Consider the following 15,309-nt stretch of genomic DNA (forward strand, 5'->3'; position numbering starts at 1 on the left):
CTAGACGCAGCAAGATGCCTTGGGGCCAAAGGGGAGGAGGAAAGATTGCCGCACTAAGGGGCACTTGGGGCGTGCCTCATTGGGAGGCTGATATTTGAGTAAGGATTTGGAGGAGATGGCTCTGTAGGGATCCGGGAGACTGGGTACCAGAAAGAGCAGTGCAGAAGGCAGGTGTGGCTGAGGCTGTGAGTGATTACAACTGTGGCGGGCATGGTGTCCGAGCCCGGAGTGGGTGGGGAGGAGGAGGTCACGAATGACCTGTGGCCTCAGGTGAAAGCTTTCACAGCACACAGTGAGCCTTCCTGCCGCACCATTCCAGGTAGAAATCCATCTTCTTGGGACCGTGTTACTTTCTCAGGCCTTATTTTTAGAGAGTAGTTCGGGAATCCTTGGTGTCTGTGTGTAGTCACAGAGTGAGGGCTGCCGCGAGATGCTTCCTCATTAGTGAGTCTGAAACCACAGGACCGTGCTCTAGGCACGTTCATGCTTTTCATGATTTTTATTTACCCTTTGACCCCTGTCTTCCTCTCACAGTAAGAGAGCAGGAAGTTCAGCTGAAGCACCTTATTGGAAAACGGAATGTGCCACACAGGGAGATCCTAGCTAGAGTTTGCTTTGCACGGGATTTGGCCTCCGATGTCTTCCCCTCTGGTTTATAAACTGTGTTGACTCCTGGCCTGAAGTTCAGGGTCAGGACGTCACTATCACTCCCGTTCTTTTTCTTGGGCAACTTCCCTCTCTAGGACCCTGACAGCCCTCTCTGCATCTCTGCTCATTGTTCCCTACCAGATATGTAATGGACAGAAACGTGGCTACCAGATTTTCAGGAACTTAGGCACCATTTCTCAAAAACCCTAAAGCCCACGTTGGCGTTAGCCTTCAGTTAGTACTTGTTAATTGACACAATTGTTTGACCTACAGGCTCTTTAAATTCCTATTTATCGATTTTTTTTTCATTTGGTCAATGATTCCTATTTCAATTCTGTGGCCAGACGTCTGTGATGCTCTGCTTCTTTGAGATTTGCTGAGGCTTGCTTCTTCTCAGCTTTGGCAAATGCTCCTCACCAACTTGGTGCTCTGTTGTTTCAACATAACATGACACAGGTTACTGAAGTTGTCTCGGCTCCGTTCCTGCTGGTGCACAGTGTGCTTCCGGGATCTTCTTACGAAGTTCAGGTGAGGAGCAAGAGGCTGGACGACTCAGGACTCTGGAGTGATTGGAGTTTGCCTCGAGTCTTTTCCATACAAGGTAAGGCTTGCCAAAACTTCTCTGGAAATATTCTCCCAGACCTTGCCTTCCTTGCCATTGGTATATCATGAGCATCTCAGTTTTTATTTCCCTCCACAAGAGGGGGGGTAATATTGACATTTTATCTAAAATTCTTTCTGCAGATGAGGTCTGAGTATATAGCCTTGGTTGATCTTGAGTACTGGCGTTAGAGATCTGTGTGTCTATGACACACTACACTTTCCTCAATCTTGAGCAGGCTGATTTGTCGCTGAAAATTGCATCTGAGTGCCTATTTGCTTTCCAAAAAAACCCTCTTTGGAATTATTTTTTTAATACGAAAAAGTGAACAATTTAATCATGCCAGTGAATTCCAGGATTCTGACACATGAGAGAGGAGGATTACAAGTTTGAGACCAGCCTTGGCTACATAATGAAACACGTCAAAAAGATACAAAATTAACATGAAATTTCCACTTTAAGAATCAAGAGTGTATGCCACTTATGTCATTAATTCGTTCATTTTTGTTTAGAATCCACACGCGATCATTTGAGATAAACACTAAGGGCTGGAGAGATGGCTCAGTGGTTAAGAGCACTGGTTGCTCTTCCAGAGGACCTGAGTTCAATTCTCAGCAACCACATGGTGGCTTACAACCATCTAGAATGAGATCTGGTGCCCTCTTCTGGCATGTAGGCATACATATAGGCAGAATATTATATACATAATAAATAAATCTTAATAAAGAGATAAACATTTAAAATGTTTATTTTGAGATGCGTGTGCGCTCACGAGAGAGTGGGTAGGTATGGGGGTGTTATGCTTAAGAGGCCAGAGGTTGTCTTTGGTTATCTTCTAACTTCACCTTATTATTTGAGACAGGGTCAAATATTTGACCTGGAGCTTGCTGATTCTCAAAAATATTTGAGAACCTGGAGCTTGCTGATTCAGCTGGGCTATCTGCTTGGGCAAGCCCCTCAGATCCTATTGTCTTTGCTTCCCAGTGCTGAGATCACAGGCTTCGGTTACTGGGCTTGGCTTTTTCTGTGGTGCCAGGGATCCGAAACAGGGTCTCAGGCTTGTGCAGCAAGCTCTTTACCTACTGGGACATCTCAGCAGACTGTTTTAGGAGTTTTCAGAGTAAAGTCTTTGTACTCTCAGAGTATTTTTTAATTGCTCTGCATATTTTATTAGCTGTAATTAATAGGGAGAGGGGCCAAAGCTCACACGCTACACAATTTCATGAGGTATAATACAGGGGAAAGAGAATAATTTTCATTTGCAACATCCTAGAGTCTTGGTGCAGGCATTCCTGGGGAAGGTGGACCTCTAATTTCTGGTGGAGGGCATTCATTCATAAAGAGAGGCCTGTATATCAGTGTTCCTTGAGCAGGGGCAGGTCGATTGCTGGGCCTAAGAGTTGTCTCAAGCCAGGTAGAGGAGCTGCAGTTCCTGGAGGTGGGGATGAAGTACCCATCACCCTGTGCTGGAGGATACTGGGGATCCAGCAATGCTGGCAGGAGCAGCAACAGCAGTGGCTGCTATGGTGTCTCTCACTTGTGCAGTCATTGGCTGCTGGGCTGGACTCCAGCCACATGGACAGAACCAGGTGATCCAGCAAGGTTCGGGGGATTAGGAACACCAGTTGTCCCCCTAACCCAGGACCTCTTGTAGTACCACCAAACAGCACCCTAGCAATGCCAGTATCTTTAGAGGGTGGCTCCTCTATAGTAGTGGATACTATATTTTCCCCCATACATTGGCCAGACCCTAAAACTGTGTGTGTGTGGTGTGTGTGATGTGTGTGTGCGCGTGCACGTGTGTGTGTCTTGTTTTGTTTTTAAATTTTCCATTCTTCCCTCACTTTGGCTATTTTCCATTCTTTGTTTTGATCTCTAAATTCACCATAACTCAGAGGATCAAATCTGTATTCATGTGAAAAGCCTTCGAGGTATCTGTAAAGATCAGCCATTTTGCAGGCTGCATCTCGTTCTGTAGACAGTGTGCCGCAATATCTTGCAGCTGTTCCCTGTCGACTTGATGGCTGTCCCACAGTATCAGGTGTCAACAGTAAAAAATTGATTTTATCCCTACATCAGGTTTTTCTACCAATAAAGCAAGCTTGGTAGAGGCTGTTCAAACTGTGGGTGGGTCCTGTTCTCTCCTTGGAATCCTAACTGATACAACAACCTGTTGGTATCAGCTAAGAACGCCTGGCACAGCTCTCCCTGGAAACCCAGCTCAGAACCTGTTGCTACTGAGAACACTCTTGGGGGCCCACTGAGACTGTCCCACACTCAACCTAGACTTCCACCTCCTGCGCAAGGAATTCAGCAGTCCTTTTCAGGTGTGAGCGATCCCCTGGGCTCTCCATCTGGCTGCAGTGACTCAGAGGCCTGTGTGTCTGGCATCCAGCCACCTCTCAGGGTTATTTTTAACATCAGGGAAATTGTGGTTTATGCACGTGTTCCTTAGGGAGGCGAGAAGCAGCATTTGCCGAGCCCCGAGAGTCTTGTGCCGTTTCCAACCCTGCTCCCGTTGAGTTGTGACTTTAGGAAGACACTTAATCATCCTTTGGCAGCCTGCTTGTTCAGTTTTACTCGGGTTGAGGGTGGATGCTCAGACATGGCGATGTAAAATACCCAGCACAGTCAATCTCTTTATCATTCAGCAAGTTCCCTTATTGATTACTTAGTATTGAAGACGTGTTAATTAGACAGAAAGCAAGTTGCATCAGTGTCTGAGAAGCACTGGTTTTGGAGTCTGCCAGTTTATACAAGGGCCATCAATATGATTTCTCTGGAGAGGTTCTTCATCTTTCTGTGCCTCAGTTTCCTTGTCTGTAGGATCAGGATGTTTTCATATGGATGGCCTTTCTATGGCGAAATAGCACAGTGAAGTGTAGGGATAAATCCAGCCCCTTAGGGGGCGTGTTCGCCTCGGGCTAATGTTTACCTATAAATCTGGTGAGTGTGCTCCCAGCCACCCTTTCTGCTTTTCTGGTCTCTGCAGAACGGTGGTTCTGTAAGTCTATTTCCCCATTAAAGCTGTATATATTTTTACAATCTGTCTGCATTCATTTACGCCGTTATAGTGAAGTGTGTGTTATGGCTCCTGACTCAAAACAGACATTTGGTAACTATCAGTTGTCATTTTAGTTTATGACTTCACAGCCTACATGTTCAGAATCTCAAAACCTAAAGAGACGGAAAGATCGACACTAACTGCTTGGCACAAAGTAAGACCGTGAGAGGGAGCTAAACTGAGTGTTGGACAATAAATAGTTTAGCCTGGGAGACTCGGGGATCTGGCATGAGGAGATTTAGATGGTGATTTTATGTGTTTATTCCTCAGATAACCTTCTACTGTTTCCTTATGTGTAACGGGATGCTGGTAATTCAGGTTTTGAACTTTGTGGTTGCTTCCCGAGGGAAACAGAGTCTTCTACTAGCAGGTCTTACTGACTAGCTGTGCCCTATGGAGTCACATGGAGGAAACGCAAACCAGGGTATCCCAGGTGGAGGCTTCTGTGTGGTGTGATGGGTCAGGTCTGGAGGAAGAGGGAAACTGTGTGAAGGAAGGAGAAGGCCCCCATGCCTATACACACCAAAAGCCTGTCTTTATTAGCCACGGGGCAATGCACTTAGCTTCCATAGACAGATGTTGCTTTATTTTCTTGTTTTACTTCATAATTAACATTTAAAACTTCTCCTTCAAGAAAAAGAGGCAGTGCTAAAAGAATCAAGGTTGTTTTTCAGAGTTTGCTAGTATTCAGGGCTGACTATAAAAGCTTTTCTAGAAACTTCATACAATACACTGGTTGGTTACATTTTGCCAAATAATTGATCTCATTCAATTTAAGTCTTTAGATAGATATGTTTTTAGTCTTGTTTTTTCTTTACAATGTATGTCAATAACTGTACGTTTAAATTTGCTTGTTTTTTCAAATATCAGTTCATATTTTGCATTCTTATATATTATAGTCATGTGGGGGGGGGTTCCAGGTGTTATACAGGGAAATGAACTGCACCAAGAGATAAAAAATAGAAATTCAGTGCAGACTGACTTTGTCAGCTTGGATCAGACTTCAGAGAGTCTAATACCAGACGGTTAATTGTCAGCATGTTTAAAACATCGTACATTGGGGAAAAATTTCCAGGCAACAATCTGTCCAATTCCAGGTGCACAATAAAGCTTAAGGTGTGACTACATAGGGACTTTTTGACAAGGTGCATGTGACCAATGAGGATAGGTTCTATAGCTCGAAGACCTAGAGTCTACTGTATTCTCTAATAGCATAGAGGCCACCAGACCATAAAGTAGTCATGATATCCCCTAAGGATGGGTAACAGGCTAGGGAGGGAAGAGTCTGGGATAACCATTCTGGGGAATTAGGGTGAGGTCTGCCCTTTCAGATAGCAAAAACACCAACAGGTTGGTATGAATCTCCACTCTCAGCTTTCTGGACGGAAGGCAGGTATTTGATTGGCATCTCCTCCATTGAGGAGACACCCCTGCATGATTGACACTTCTTGTTCATGTTGGGGGACCCCTGTGCCCCAACATAGTCAGATATTATAAAGCACACACACACAACCTTATCGTTTAGCTTGTGTAATAGTCAACCACATGCATATTAATAGCTAGACTGTCAATTATCACTCAGGTGTATCTCTAGACTTCAGACACCCTGAACAGAAAAAAAAAGTGATTAAATAGTACCTTCTAGTCAAAATTACCCCCAAACTTAATTTTATAAGATTAAAAGATTTATAAGATTATAAGATTAAAAAAAATGTACTTGGGCTCCTATTTTAGGTTTAACCTTGATAACACAGTTCACCAGCAGTGGGAACGAACCTGCAGGAGAGAAGGTCTGTTCAGCTCACTGCTGCCAGAAAGCAAAAAGAAATGAAGAAGGAGCCTGGGTCCCAATGTCAATGACCTGGCTCCTTCCACTGGACTGTCCTTCACGAAGGTTTTATAGATCCCAATAGCACCACAGGCTGGTATCCCAGTCGTTAGCTTGTGGTCCTTTGGGGACATTTAAAGTCTCAGCCATCGTGCTGCCTGATGATCTTAGCTGCCTCTGAGGGCCAGTAGGTGAGGATTAAGAGAAAGAAGCTCACTATATGAGAAACAAACTAAGATACTTGCAGGGGAAATAGAAACTAGCCCACTTAAGTAGCTCCCCCAAACATTTCTCTTTACAGTATCAACCACTGTGCTGACATAATGGCTAGGTGATGCTGGCTGAATCACAAACCATCTCCATTGAGTCAGGATCCATGTTTCCCCTTGAAAGAAAATTCAGCGCATCTGCTCCTGGAATTAAACAGTCCATATTGGGGCCTGTGATGAACACATTCTAAAATCAAAGCATTTATCTAGAAATGCTTTGATTCGTGGCCTATATTCTTTTGAGAAATTAATAACAATATCATCACTAGACTATCTCCTTTTAATAAAATTCATTAATGTAGATATAGCAAAATTATCAGTGGGTTTCGGTCACATAAAGAAAAAGTCATGGCTGTCGTATTCCTCGGGCTAAATTTTGGATAGTATTTAAGTATTCAGCATTTATTTCATATGTTTCATCAATTTTTAGAATAAATTTATAGATTGTCACTTTTAATGTTTGTGTTAAAGCCTCGATTTAAGCATTTCATCAGTCACAAACCGTCTGTATCTTAACTTTATTTCTCAACTAAGTCTCACTAGATGCATTAGATGTTGAACTAAAATACCTTGCAGCTTTAAAAATAATCTGTAAGTGAAAAGCCTCAATTGATGAAAGTCACCCTGTGCCTCTCTAGAAAATAACAGCAACTCGGAGGCTTTGAGACAGCCCGGCGGTGAGGCTGTGGAGCCCACCCAGTGGAGTTAGCCATCTCCCGTGTGTGCGACAGGCACAGGTCGGCAGTGAAGGCTGCACGTCCCCGAGGCCGGGATTACACCCAGTCACGCCCATAGTCTAGTGCGTCTGCCTGCTGCTATCCTGTTTCTGTTTACCACAGCTACACTCAGTGCAAGTGTCCAGTGTGGAGAGTCCACATACAAACCATCGCAGTAAATTTAGTATACTATTACAGGGCCAGCCATTTGACCCATTTCTTTGCCTGTTTATTAGAAACTTTCATATGTATAAATAAAAAACAATAACAACATCCCCCTTTTCATCAAGATTTTGTATCATAGTGATAACACGATACATGCTACGTTTCACTGATCCTCTTGAAATTAAAAGTTCACTTATTTTGCATGCACACACATGCCGCCATGCACATGCCGTGATCAGAGAACACCGTGTTGTGGTTAATTCTCTCATCCCATCATGGCAGTCCTAGGAACCGAACTCAGGTCCTCAGACTTGGTGGCAAGCACCTTTACCCGCTAAGCCATCTCACTGCGCCTTCTCTTTCCTTTAACGTGTGTTAATTTACTTACTTATTTTTGTTTGCGCCCACACGGGCACGTTCAGTTTTAAAAGTCTTATAGAAAATGTATCATTGTGGAAATGATAAATGATACTCCATTTGAGTTCATTTCAGTGACAATTGCTACAACAGTTGTTAAGCCCCATGTTTAGAAGCTTGTCATGGTGCTCCCGGAGGTCCTCTTCACTTGAGAGCAGGGGTTCCTGGGGCTCTAAAGGGCTGTCCACAGTGTCAGTCAGTTTCTCGGTACAGTGACTTGATGTTGGCAGGGTAACTAGACATATGGGGATCTCGTTGCTATGGTATCGGCTACTCACAGGATGGTTTCCGTTCCCGTCTGAATGCCCACCTTTCTTCCTGTGTTACAGACGTCATGTACTTTCCACCCAAAATTCTGACAAGTGTTGGATCGAACGCTTCCTTCCATTGCATCTACAAGAATGAAAACCAAATTATTTCCTCCAAACAGATAGTTTGGTGGATGAATCTAGCCGAGAAAATCCCTGAAATCCAGTATAGCGCGGTGAATGACCGTGTGAGCAAAGTTACTTTTTCCAACTTGAAAGCCACCAGACCCCGCGGGAAGTTTGCCTATGACGCAGTGTATTGCTGCAGTGGGCAGGAGTGTCACCACCGCTACGCTGAGTTATATGTGATCGGTAAGAACCCCAAGGCCTTGTTCATTCTGTCCCACGAGATCACTCGTTGTCACGGACTGTGTTAGAGTCCTATTAAAGAAAATGTTTTTCATACTTTTTTTGGTGTTTGTACTTTGTATTAATATTTTAATGTGTTTTAAATAGATGTCAATATCAATATATCATGTGAAACTGACGGGTACTTAACTAAAATGACTTGCAGATGGTCACCCAGCACAATCCAATCACTTGTGGGAAGCACTGTGCAGTTGAGGTATCACAGGTATGTATTATATTTGCTTCTTGATTTTTCTCCGGGCAGGGCCAGTTATCTATTACCATAGCAGAAATCTGGCACATTTTTTTCTCCCTGAGCAGAAGTTTGAATTTAATTTGCTAGAAAATTTGTGAGAAATTACATGCATTGTAATCTTTCACAACATTCACACCTGAGGTTTATATTATATGTATAATATATATTGTGCTTTAACCTCATTTTGTCATGTCTGCCAAATGGTTTCTTGGGATTGCATTTTGAGTCTTTGAGTGACATGCAAGGGAGGCAAGAGACTTATTTCCTATGCAGTGCATTTGGGCTCCAAGAATGGCCTAAAGTGAGCCATGCCAAAAAAGAGTTGACTATCATTCAAGTAATGATAAGTGTTTTAGGAAAAAGGCAAAAGCGCCAGATCCTACAAGATGTGACTCTTTTAGAACAAAGTGATTTAAGTTAGGAAGCAAACATTAGTTAATTAGGGGTAAGAGATTAATAATTAATAATAAAGAGAATTGTGTGCTTATTTATTTTTACCTTTCTTTGCTTAAAAATTTGAGACATCTCCATACAGTATTTCCCTTGTCTCAACATAGTGCATGTCCTAAACTGTATCTCGTTGTTGAGAAGATAAACACGTCCTGGTATTCAGAGGATCCCATGGTGGTCAGCCAGCATGCTTACTCTCTTGTACTCTAGGCTCTGATACTGACATTTGTATTGGGCAATCTCAGTTTCCACAATGTGCCCATTTCTTCTTAAAACTAAAGATTTCAGCTCAAAAAATGTATCACAGGATCAAATCCTGTGATCTGAACTCTGTCCCTCATGTTCTGCGTTGACTCCTCTGCAGGGTTGGAAGAAAAATGTCAATTTCTGCATTTCTTAAGTGGGAAGAATTATTGTCTTTATCCTATCTGCTATGAATATTTTTAAGCCAGTTGAAAGTTGATAGGCCTTTATAATTACATATGTCTTTCCATGTGTTTTCCCATGCAAACACATGTTTGCCGAAGACCATTTTATAAGCCTCATGGCTCATTTACCCTCCTGACATTCACAGGGTCATCATGTGACCAACTACAAATACTTAGTGAGTCTGTGATCCTCTCACATGTTAATTTCCTTGTCTGTAAAATGGAGAAAATGCTATGATTTATATGGTTCCTAGGGGGAATTAGTGGCATTTCCTTTCATTGTAATTAAGTAATACAATATCTAGGAAACATCCCATGGGAGCATCAATACATGGTTATCGCTGTCGTGATGGTGATGCTAATCGTTCCAACGTGGACCTTCGCCTGTGTTTCTACACTGCTATTTTCTATCCAGTGATGATTACACATCCCTCTGTTACTGTTTCTCTCACCATTAATTATCTGAACACACACACACACTGATAACCTTGAGGAGAAAATATTGCAAAGATGGTAAATGAGAAAAGATTTTAGTGTTTTCGTTCTCCTTTTTTTCTTCTCATTTTCATCCCTGGAGAGAACAGTCAGAGCTTTAGTCGGTTAAATACCATTCTCAGAGCAAACAGTGATGTCAGAAGGACCATTTCAAAGAGAAGAAACACCTTGTATTCTGTGAGGAAGTAGGTTTGTCGAGACTCCTAATGTTTTTAAATAATTTTTTTAAGAATTATTTCTGAGAAAATGAGTAATATATTTCATTACCATTCACATATGAATCAGGATTTGGCATTAATTACATCAGTTGGAACTAGAAAGCATTAGGGCACTATTGATCAAGCCAAATATTTCCAGCAGCTGTATTCTCACTTTCTGTTGGAATTGAACCCACTTTATGAAGCAAGAAGAACCTGCTTTGCTTCCGCCCCAGGAGTGCCCAGCTTTGGATCCGTACTGCTCCAAGCATGTCACCGATGCAAACCTCTAGTACAGGAGTTCTCAGCCTGTGGGTCCTGGCCCCTTAGACAAACCTCAATCTCCAAAAAAATCCTTACATTACAACTCATAACAGTAACAAAATTGCAGTTGTGAAGTAGCGATGAAATTATTTTATGGTTGAGGGGGTCACCACAACATGGAGAACTGTTTCAAAGGGTCGCAGCGCTAGGAAGACTGAGAACCAGTGGGCTCCTGGGACCATCACAGTCCTGTGACCCTAACTTCCCTTCTTGTCGGCTCTTCCCAGTGCCTTCACTATTCAGTGCTCATGCAAGGTTTTTATGGTTACTGTCTTCATGGAAAGATTGAGATCCGGATAGATCTAGGAACTCAAGAATGTCTTTTTAATAAAAATATTAATTTCTATACAGAGAATGCTCTCTCTTTTGAACAACAAATCAGAGTTCTAAAATGTCTTCTTGTCTATTATTAATACCACATATTAACTGGCTGTTTTCTTTTTTAATATCTTTTAAGGAGCAGCCTGTATTGTTCCGATAGTCCATCTATTCATCCTGCGTCTGAGCCCAAAAACTGCATCTTGCAGAAGGATGGATTTTATGAATGTGTTTTCCAGCCCATCTTTCTATTATCTGGCTACACAATGTGGATCAGGATCAACCATTCTTTAGGCTCTCTTGACTCTCCACCCACGTGTGTCCTTCCTGACTCTGTAGGTACGTCAGACGGCGTTGTGCATTTTCCTTAGGTTTGGATGCCATCTGGATGCTGTCTAATCACACTAGATTCTGAAGAAAAAAAATGCTTTCCTTTATAGAGAAATTGAGAAGATGATTGGCTGGCTTTAGGAAGTTTTGATTTTTATATTGCCATTTTGAGTTTATTTTTTTATATTATTTGTAGCGTGTTTGTTTGTAAATATGGATAACAGAGTCCTGGCAGGTGGATACTTCCACAAAGCACCTGATGAGTCGCCTGTGGAACTGGGAGCACAATTCTATGAATATAAAGTATCCCTGAAAGCATTTGCTATTTTAATCTGAAAGCTTCACCTGGATAATCTAACGGCTTTGTGACCTAAGTAACTGTATTTCAAGACTTTAATTTGTGAGGCTGGGTAAAAGGCATTTGAAATATCCAAAGAAGGTGAAGAAAGTGGGCAAAGACGATGAGATCTCTGATAGTCACAGACTACTTTAGAGAGTATCTTGAGATTAAAGGATTCCAAGAGCCTTTGAGACATTTGATGTATTCTCCCAAAGTCACTGTGGGATATTTAAAAATATGACCCATTTCTGGTTATTTATTTTGTTGCAATACATTATTCATTAGGAAATTATGTCAAAAATCAATATATTTTTCAATTAATCAGCACACATTTGAAGAAGAAGCTAGATTTAGTTAAATATCAGATGAACTCATTTTAATTATTAGCTGTTTTCCTATATAAATACCAATTGAATTGATTATCTCTTTCTTTGCACGATTCCATTTTTCTTTTTAACTGCGATTGGTACTTTCCAGTTACTCAATATTCTAGGCTAATAAAGGGCCATGAGCAGTCACACACAACACGAGGTCAGCAACATCCTATCTGGATACCATTGGGTGTTTTGCTTTCCTAAACTAAAGCAAAGAATTTAAGTCGGGCTCCTCTTGCCTTAGGAAGAGACCAATGTGGAAATTAAGCTTTGGGATGTAAGTCTTGGCTCCACCTCTTTGTAGCTTTTAAAACTTAGATCAGGTCCGTAGACATTCTGTACCACCTCTCGACGGTGTGTGGCTCTTTCTGCTCCCCCCATGTGTGCATCACTGGGGGCAGTGTATACACCCCGTCTTGGTAGCCACTGAATCCATCCATGTGACCCACTGAACCACAACCAAAGAATCAATCCCTACAGAGCCTCAAATGTGGACTTTTCTTGAAAAGAAATGGCCTTTTCCAGAGATGAAAGTTTGATAAACTTACAGGGTTAGTGATGAATACTATCATGAGCTGTGAGAAATTTAATGATCACGAGAAACTACATACTAATAGCAAGTTCAAGGTGTTTTGTCCTGAATGGTCTAAAGTACTAGTGTTGATTGCTTAAATGATTGAAAAGGGCTGCTCACACAAGAGGCCACACTTTTTACAGTGGTTGTTCTTAGAAATGAGACTCGGAGGAGAAGAACGATGGCAAACACTCCTGTTGTACCAGTCCAGGTAGCCGCCGCCCTCTATGACCAGTCCAGGTAGCCTTCACCCTCTGTGAATCAACAGTGTCCTGATTTACTGAGCTTGAGGGAATCAACAGGTTTTGGGGGCAGACCACGAATATTTACAGAGACCTTTCCTATCTTCCCTCATACAACACCTGTACATGGGTGTATGGGTTGGTGGGTTTCTTTCTATACCATGCAGCCACCAGGGTTGTATACTTCATATTCCAGCCAAGGATCATTTCTCTTGGGATAGTTCAATGGTTGAGGTACCCATGAAATAATTCCCAAGAAAAGAAGTGTCCTGACCATCATCCTAGAGACTCAGACCTGTTAGATGCTTACTTGTGGCAGCTGTGGAGGGGAGCCGAGAAGATCTGCGATAGGAGGGGATATTCTCAGGAGAAAAGTTCCTTACCAGTGGGAAAGTATAGTACCTAAGTATTTTAACATGTTGCTATGGCAGCTGAACCCATTGCCCCATTCAGGGGTATCCCCCAAACGTGAAGTCAAATGGGTGTGGCACTGTGAAGTTGATGCTTGGTGTCATGAGACAATTAGGAGATCGAGATGCTTAATCTGTGTTTGGACTTCCAGATCCTAGTCCAACAAGTCACATTTCCTTATTGTCCTATGGTTAGGGAAAATGGTGCTGCATGGGAAAAAAATGATAACATTGGGCAAATGCACTCTCAGGTGTAAGTCAAAGTTAGGTTGAGAGCAGCAATATAAGAAGTTAAGAAAACAAGGTAGCTGGGTATGATGCCCACCTTTAATACCAGTGCTAGGGAGGCAGAGACAGGCAGATCTCTGTGAGTTCAAGATTAACCTGAACTATGTAGTGAGTTCTAAGGCAGCCAGGGCTACAAAGTGAGACCTGGAGGTGGGGAGGATAAGAGGAAGGAAGAGGAAGAAGAAACAAGGTAATTATCTTCTGTGCGTTTCTGTATTTTTATGCACTTCATTTTTAAACATTTATTTTTTTTTTTAAAATCGCATTATTTTGCACCTCTGTTTTCTGCTAATTAAAGTCTGCTTTCTCAGATTGTAGAAAGTGAGCTTCTAATGGCTCAGTCAGCAGGTGTTCTCTGACCTTGCAAAGTGACACCGCTAATGTACTGATGAGATTTCCAATGAACCTCTTTGCTTTCAAAGTAGAGCTAATCCTCTTTCCTATGTGTTACACAAAGCAATAGGCATGAGTCAATGGATGAGAAAGCTTTAAGAAGGGTATTGCTTTATAAATATGAAGTATAAAGAGGGTTGATATTACTGTTTAAGTAACTGTTACATGATGTTATGTTTTTAAATTTCTAGTAAAACCACTACCTCCATCTAGTGTGAAAGCAGAGATTACTATAAACATTGGATTATTAAAAGTATCTTGGGAAAAGCCTGTCTTTCCGGAGAATAACCTTCAGTTCCAGATTCAATATGGCTTAAATGGAAAAGACATACAATGGAAGGTACCTTTTACTTCTAATTGTTGTCCTCTCTGCTCTTTCTCCCTCTCTCCTTTCCCATGCCCCTCTGTAAATTGGAGTCTCTACTCTGTAGCCCAGGCTGGCCTTCAACTTGTGAACCCTCTAATGCTTCAGCCTCTGAAATGCTGAGACTACTAAATGCTATTTTAGTGTTTTACGAACATATATTATTTATACTTAATAATGGGTTTCATTGTATATTTTCATATACATATACACATATGTATTTTGATCATATTCATCCCCCTTACCACCTCTTATCCCTTACTATTGATTCCCTTCCTCTTCCTGGCAGTTGCCTTTCTCCATCTTTGGCAAGGATTTCCTTCCAGGAACATGGGCAGCTTGCCAGCGGCTGTACTTCTAAAGAAAATGTCTCCTCTTCCCTAGCAGCAGTAAAATCCTCAGGGAGAAGTATGGGCCCTGTGAGCCCCTCTCCCTTCCATGACCAAGCTCATGCATGTCTCATGTAGGTAACCACAAACTGCTGAGAGTCAAACATGCACCAGCATCTTATAGTGTGTCCCATTGGCACTGACATACAAACAGTATACTCTCCTGTATTGTGTAATTGCTTTTATTACTTAGATTGGTGGTTCTTAGCCTGCAGGTTATGACTCCTTTCACGAGGGTCAAGTATCAGCTATTTACATTATGATTCATAACAGTAGCAAAATTACAGTTATGAATTAGCAATGAAAATAATTTTATGGTTGGGGTCAGCACACCATGAGGAACTGTGTTAAAGGGTCACAGCATTAGAAGGTTGAGAAACACTGACTTAGATTGTCAAAGTTTAATCCTTGTAAGGAACAAAAATGTTCCAGCATTTTCCAAAGCATGCTTGACAGGGCATTTTCCCAGTGAACTGTTCGTGAAACAGAGACTGCCTGGTTGACTAGGCTCAGGAAAACCTACCTCATTGTGCCCTCCTGGTGTAGAGAGGCAGTTCATGACAGTAAAGTTTTGGAGAAGGCCCTTGCTGAAAAAACTTTAGCCATATTTCATCCTTTGTTTCCACACTCAATTTTTCTTTCAGGGACCCACACTTTGTATAAGCTTCTGATATCTTTCAGTATGTGTGTGCATGGGGCACTTTGAAAGAGGCTACTTTTAGTAAGCAATCATAGAGTTGAGTGTGCACATGGGAAATTTTGTGTCAGTTTTG

At 41.9% G+C, this 15,309-nt stretch overlaps 1 protein-coding gene across 2 annotated transcripts in view; it reads left to right on the plus strand.

Annotated features, from left to right (window-relative positions):
- Lepr (leptin receptor) overlaps positions 1-15,309 on the plus strand; it is a 77,667-nt gene that overhangs the window by 42,833 nt on the left and 19,525 nt on the right. For both annotated transcript variants that reach the window (XR_012907392.1, XM_075944570.1), the window contains exons 7-11: positions 1,105-1,249; positions 8,038-8,328; positions 8,473-8,590; positions 10,972-11,171; positions 13,975-14,123. Coding sequence is in view for 1 of the 2 variants with exons in the window: in XM_075944570.1 (XP_075800685.1) it covers positions 1,105-1,249; positions 8,038-8,328; positions 8,473-8,590; positions 10,972-11,171; positions 13,975-14,123 (903 nt within the window). In the remaining variant the exon portion in view is untranslated. The remainder of the gene's footprint in view (positions 1-1,104; positions 1,250-8,037; positions 8,329-8,472; positions 8,591-10,971; positions 11,172-13,974; positions 14,124-15,309) is intronic.

This window comes from Microtus pennsylvanicus, chromosome 13 (genome assembly GCF_037038515.1).
Source record: "Microtus pennsylvanicus isolate mMicPen1 chromosome 13, mMicPen1.hap1, whole genome shotgun sequence".
NCBI lineage: Eukaryota > Metazoa > Chordata > Mammalia > Rodentia > Cricetidae > Microtus > Microtus pennsylvanicus.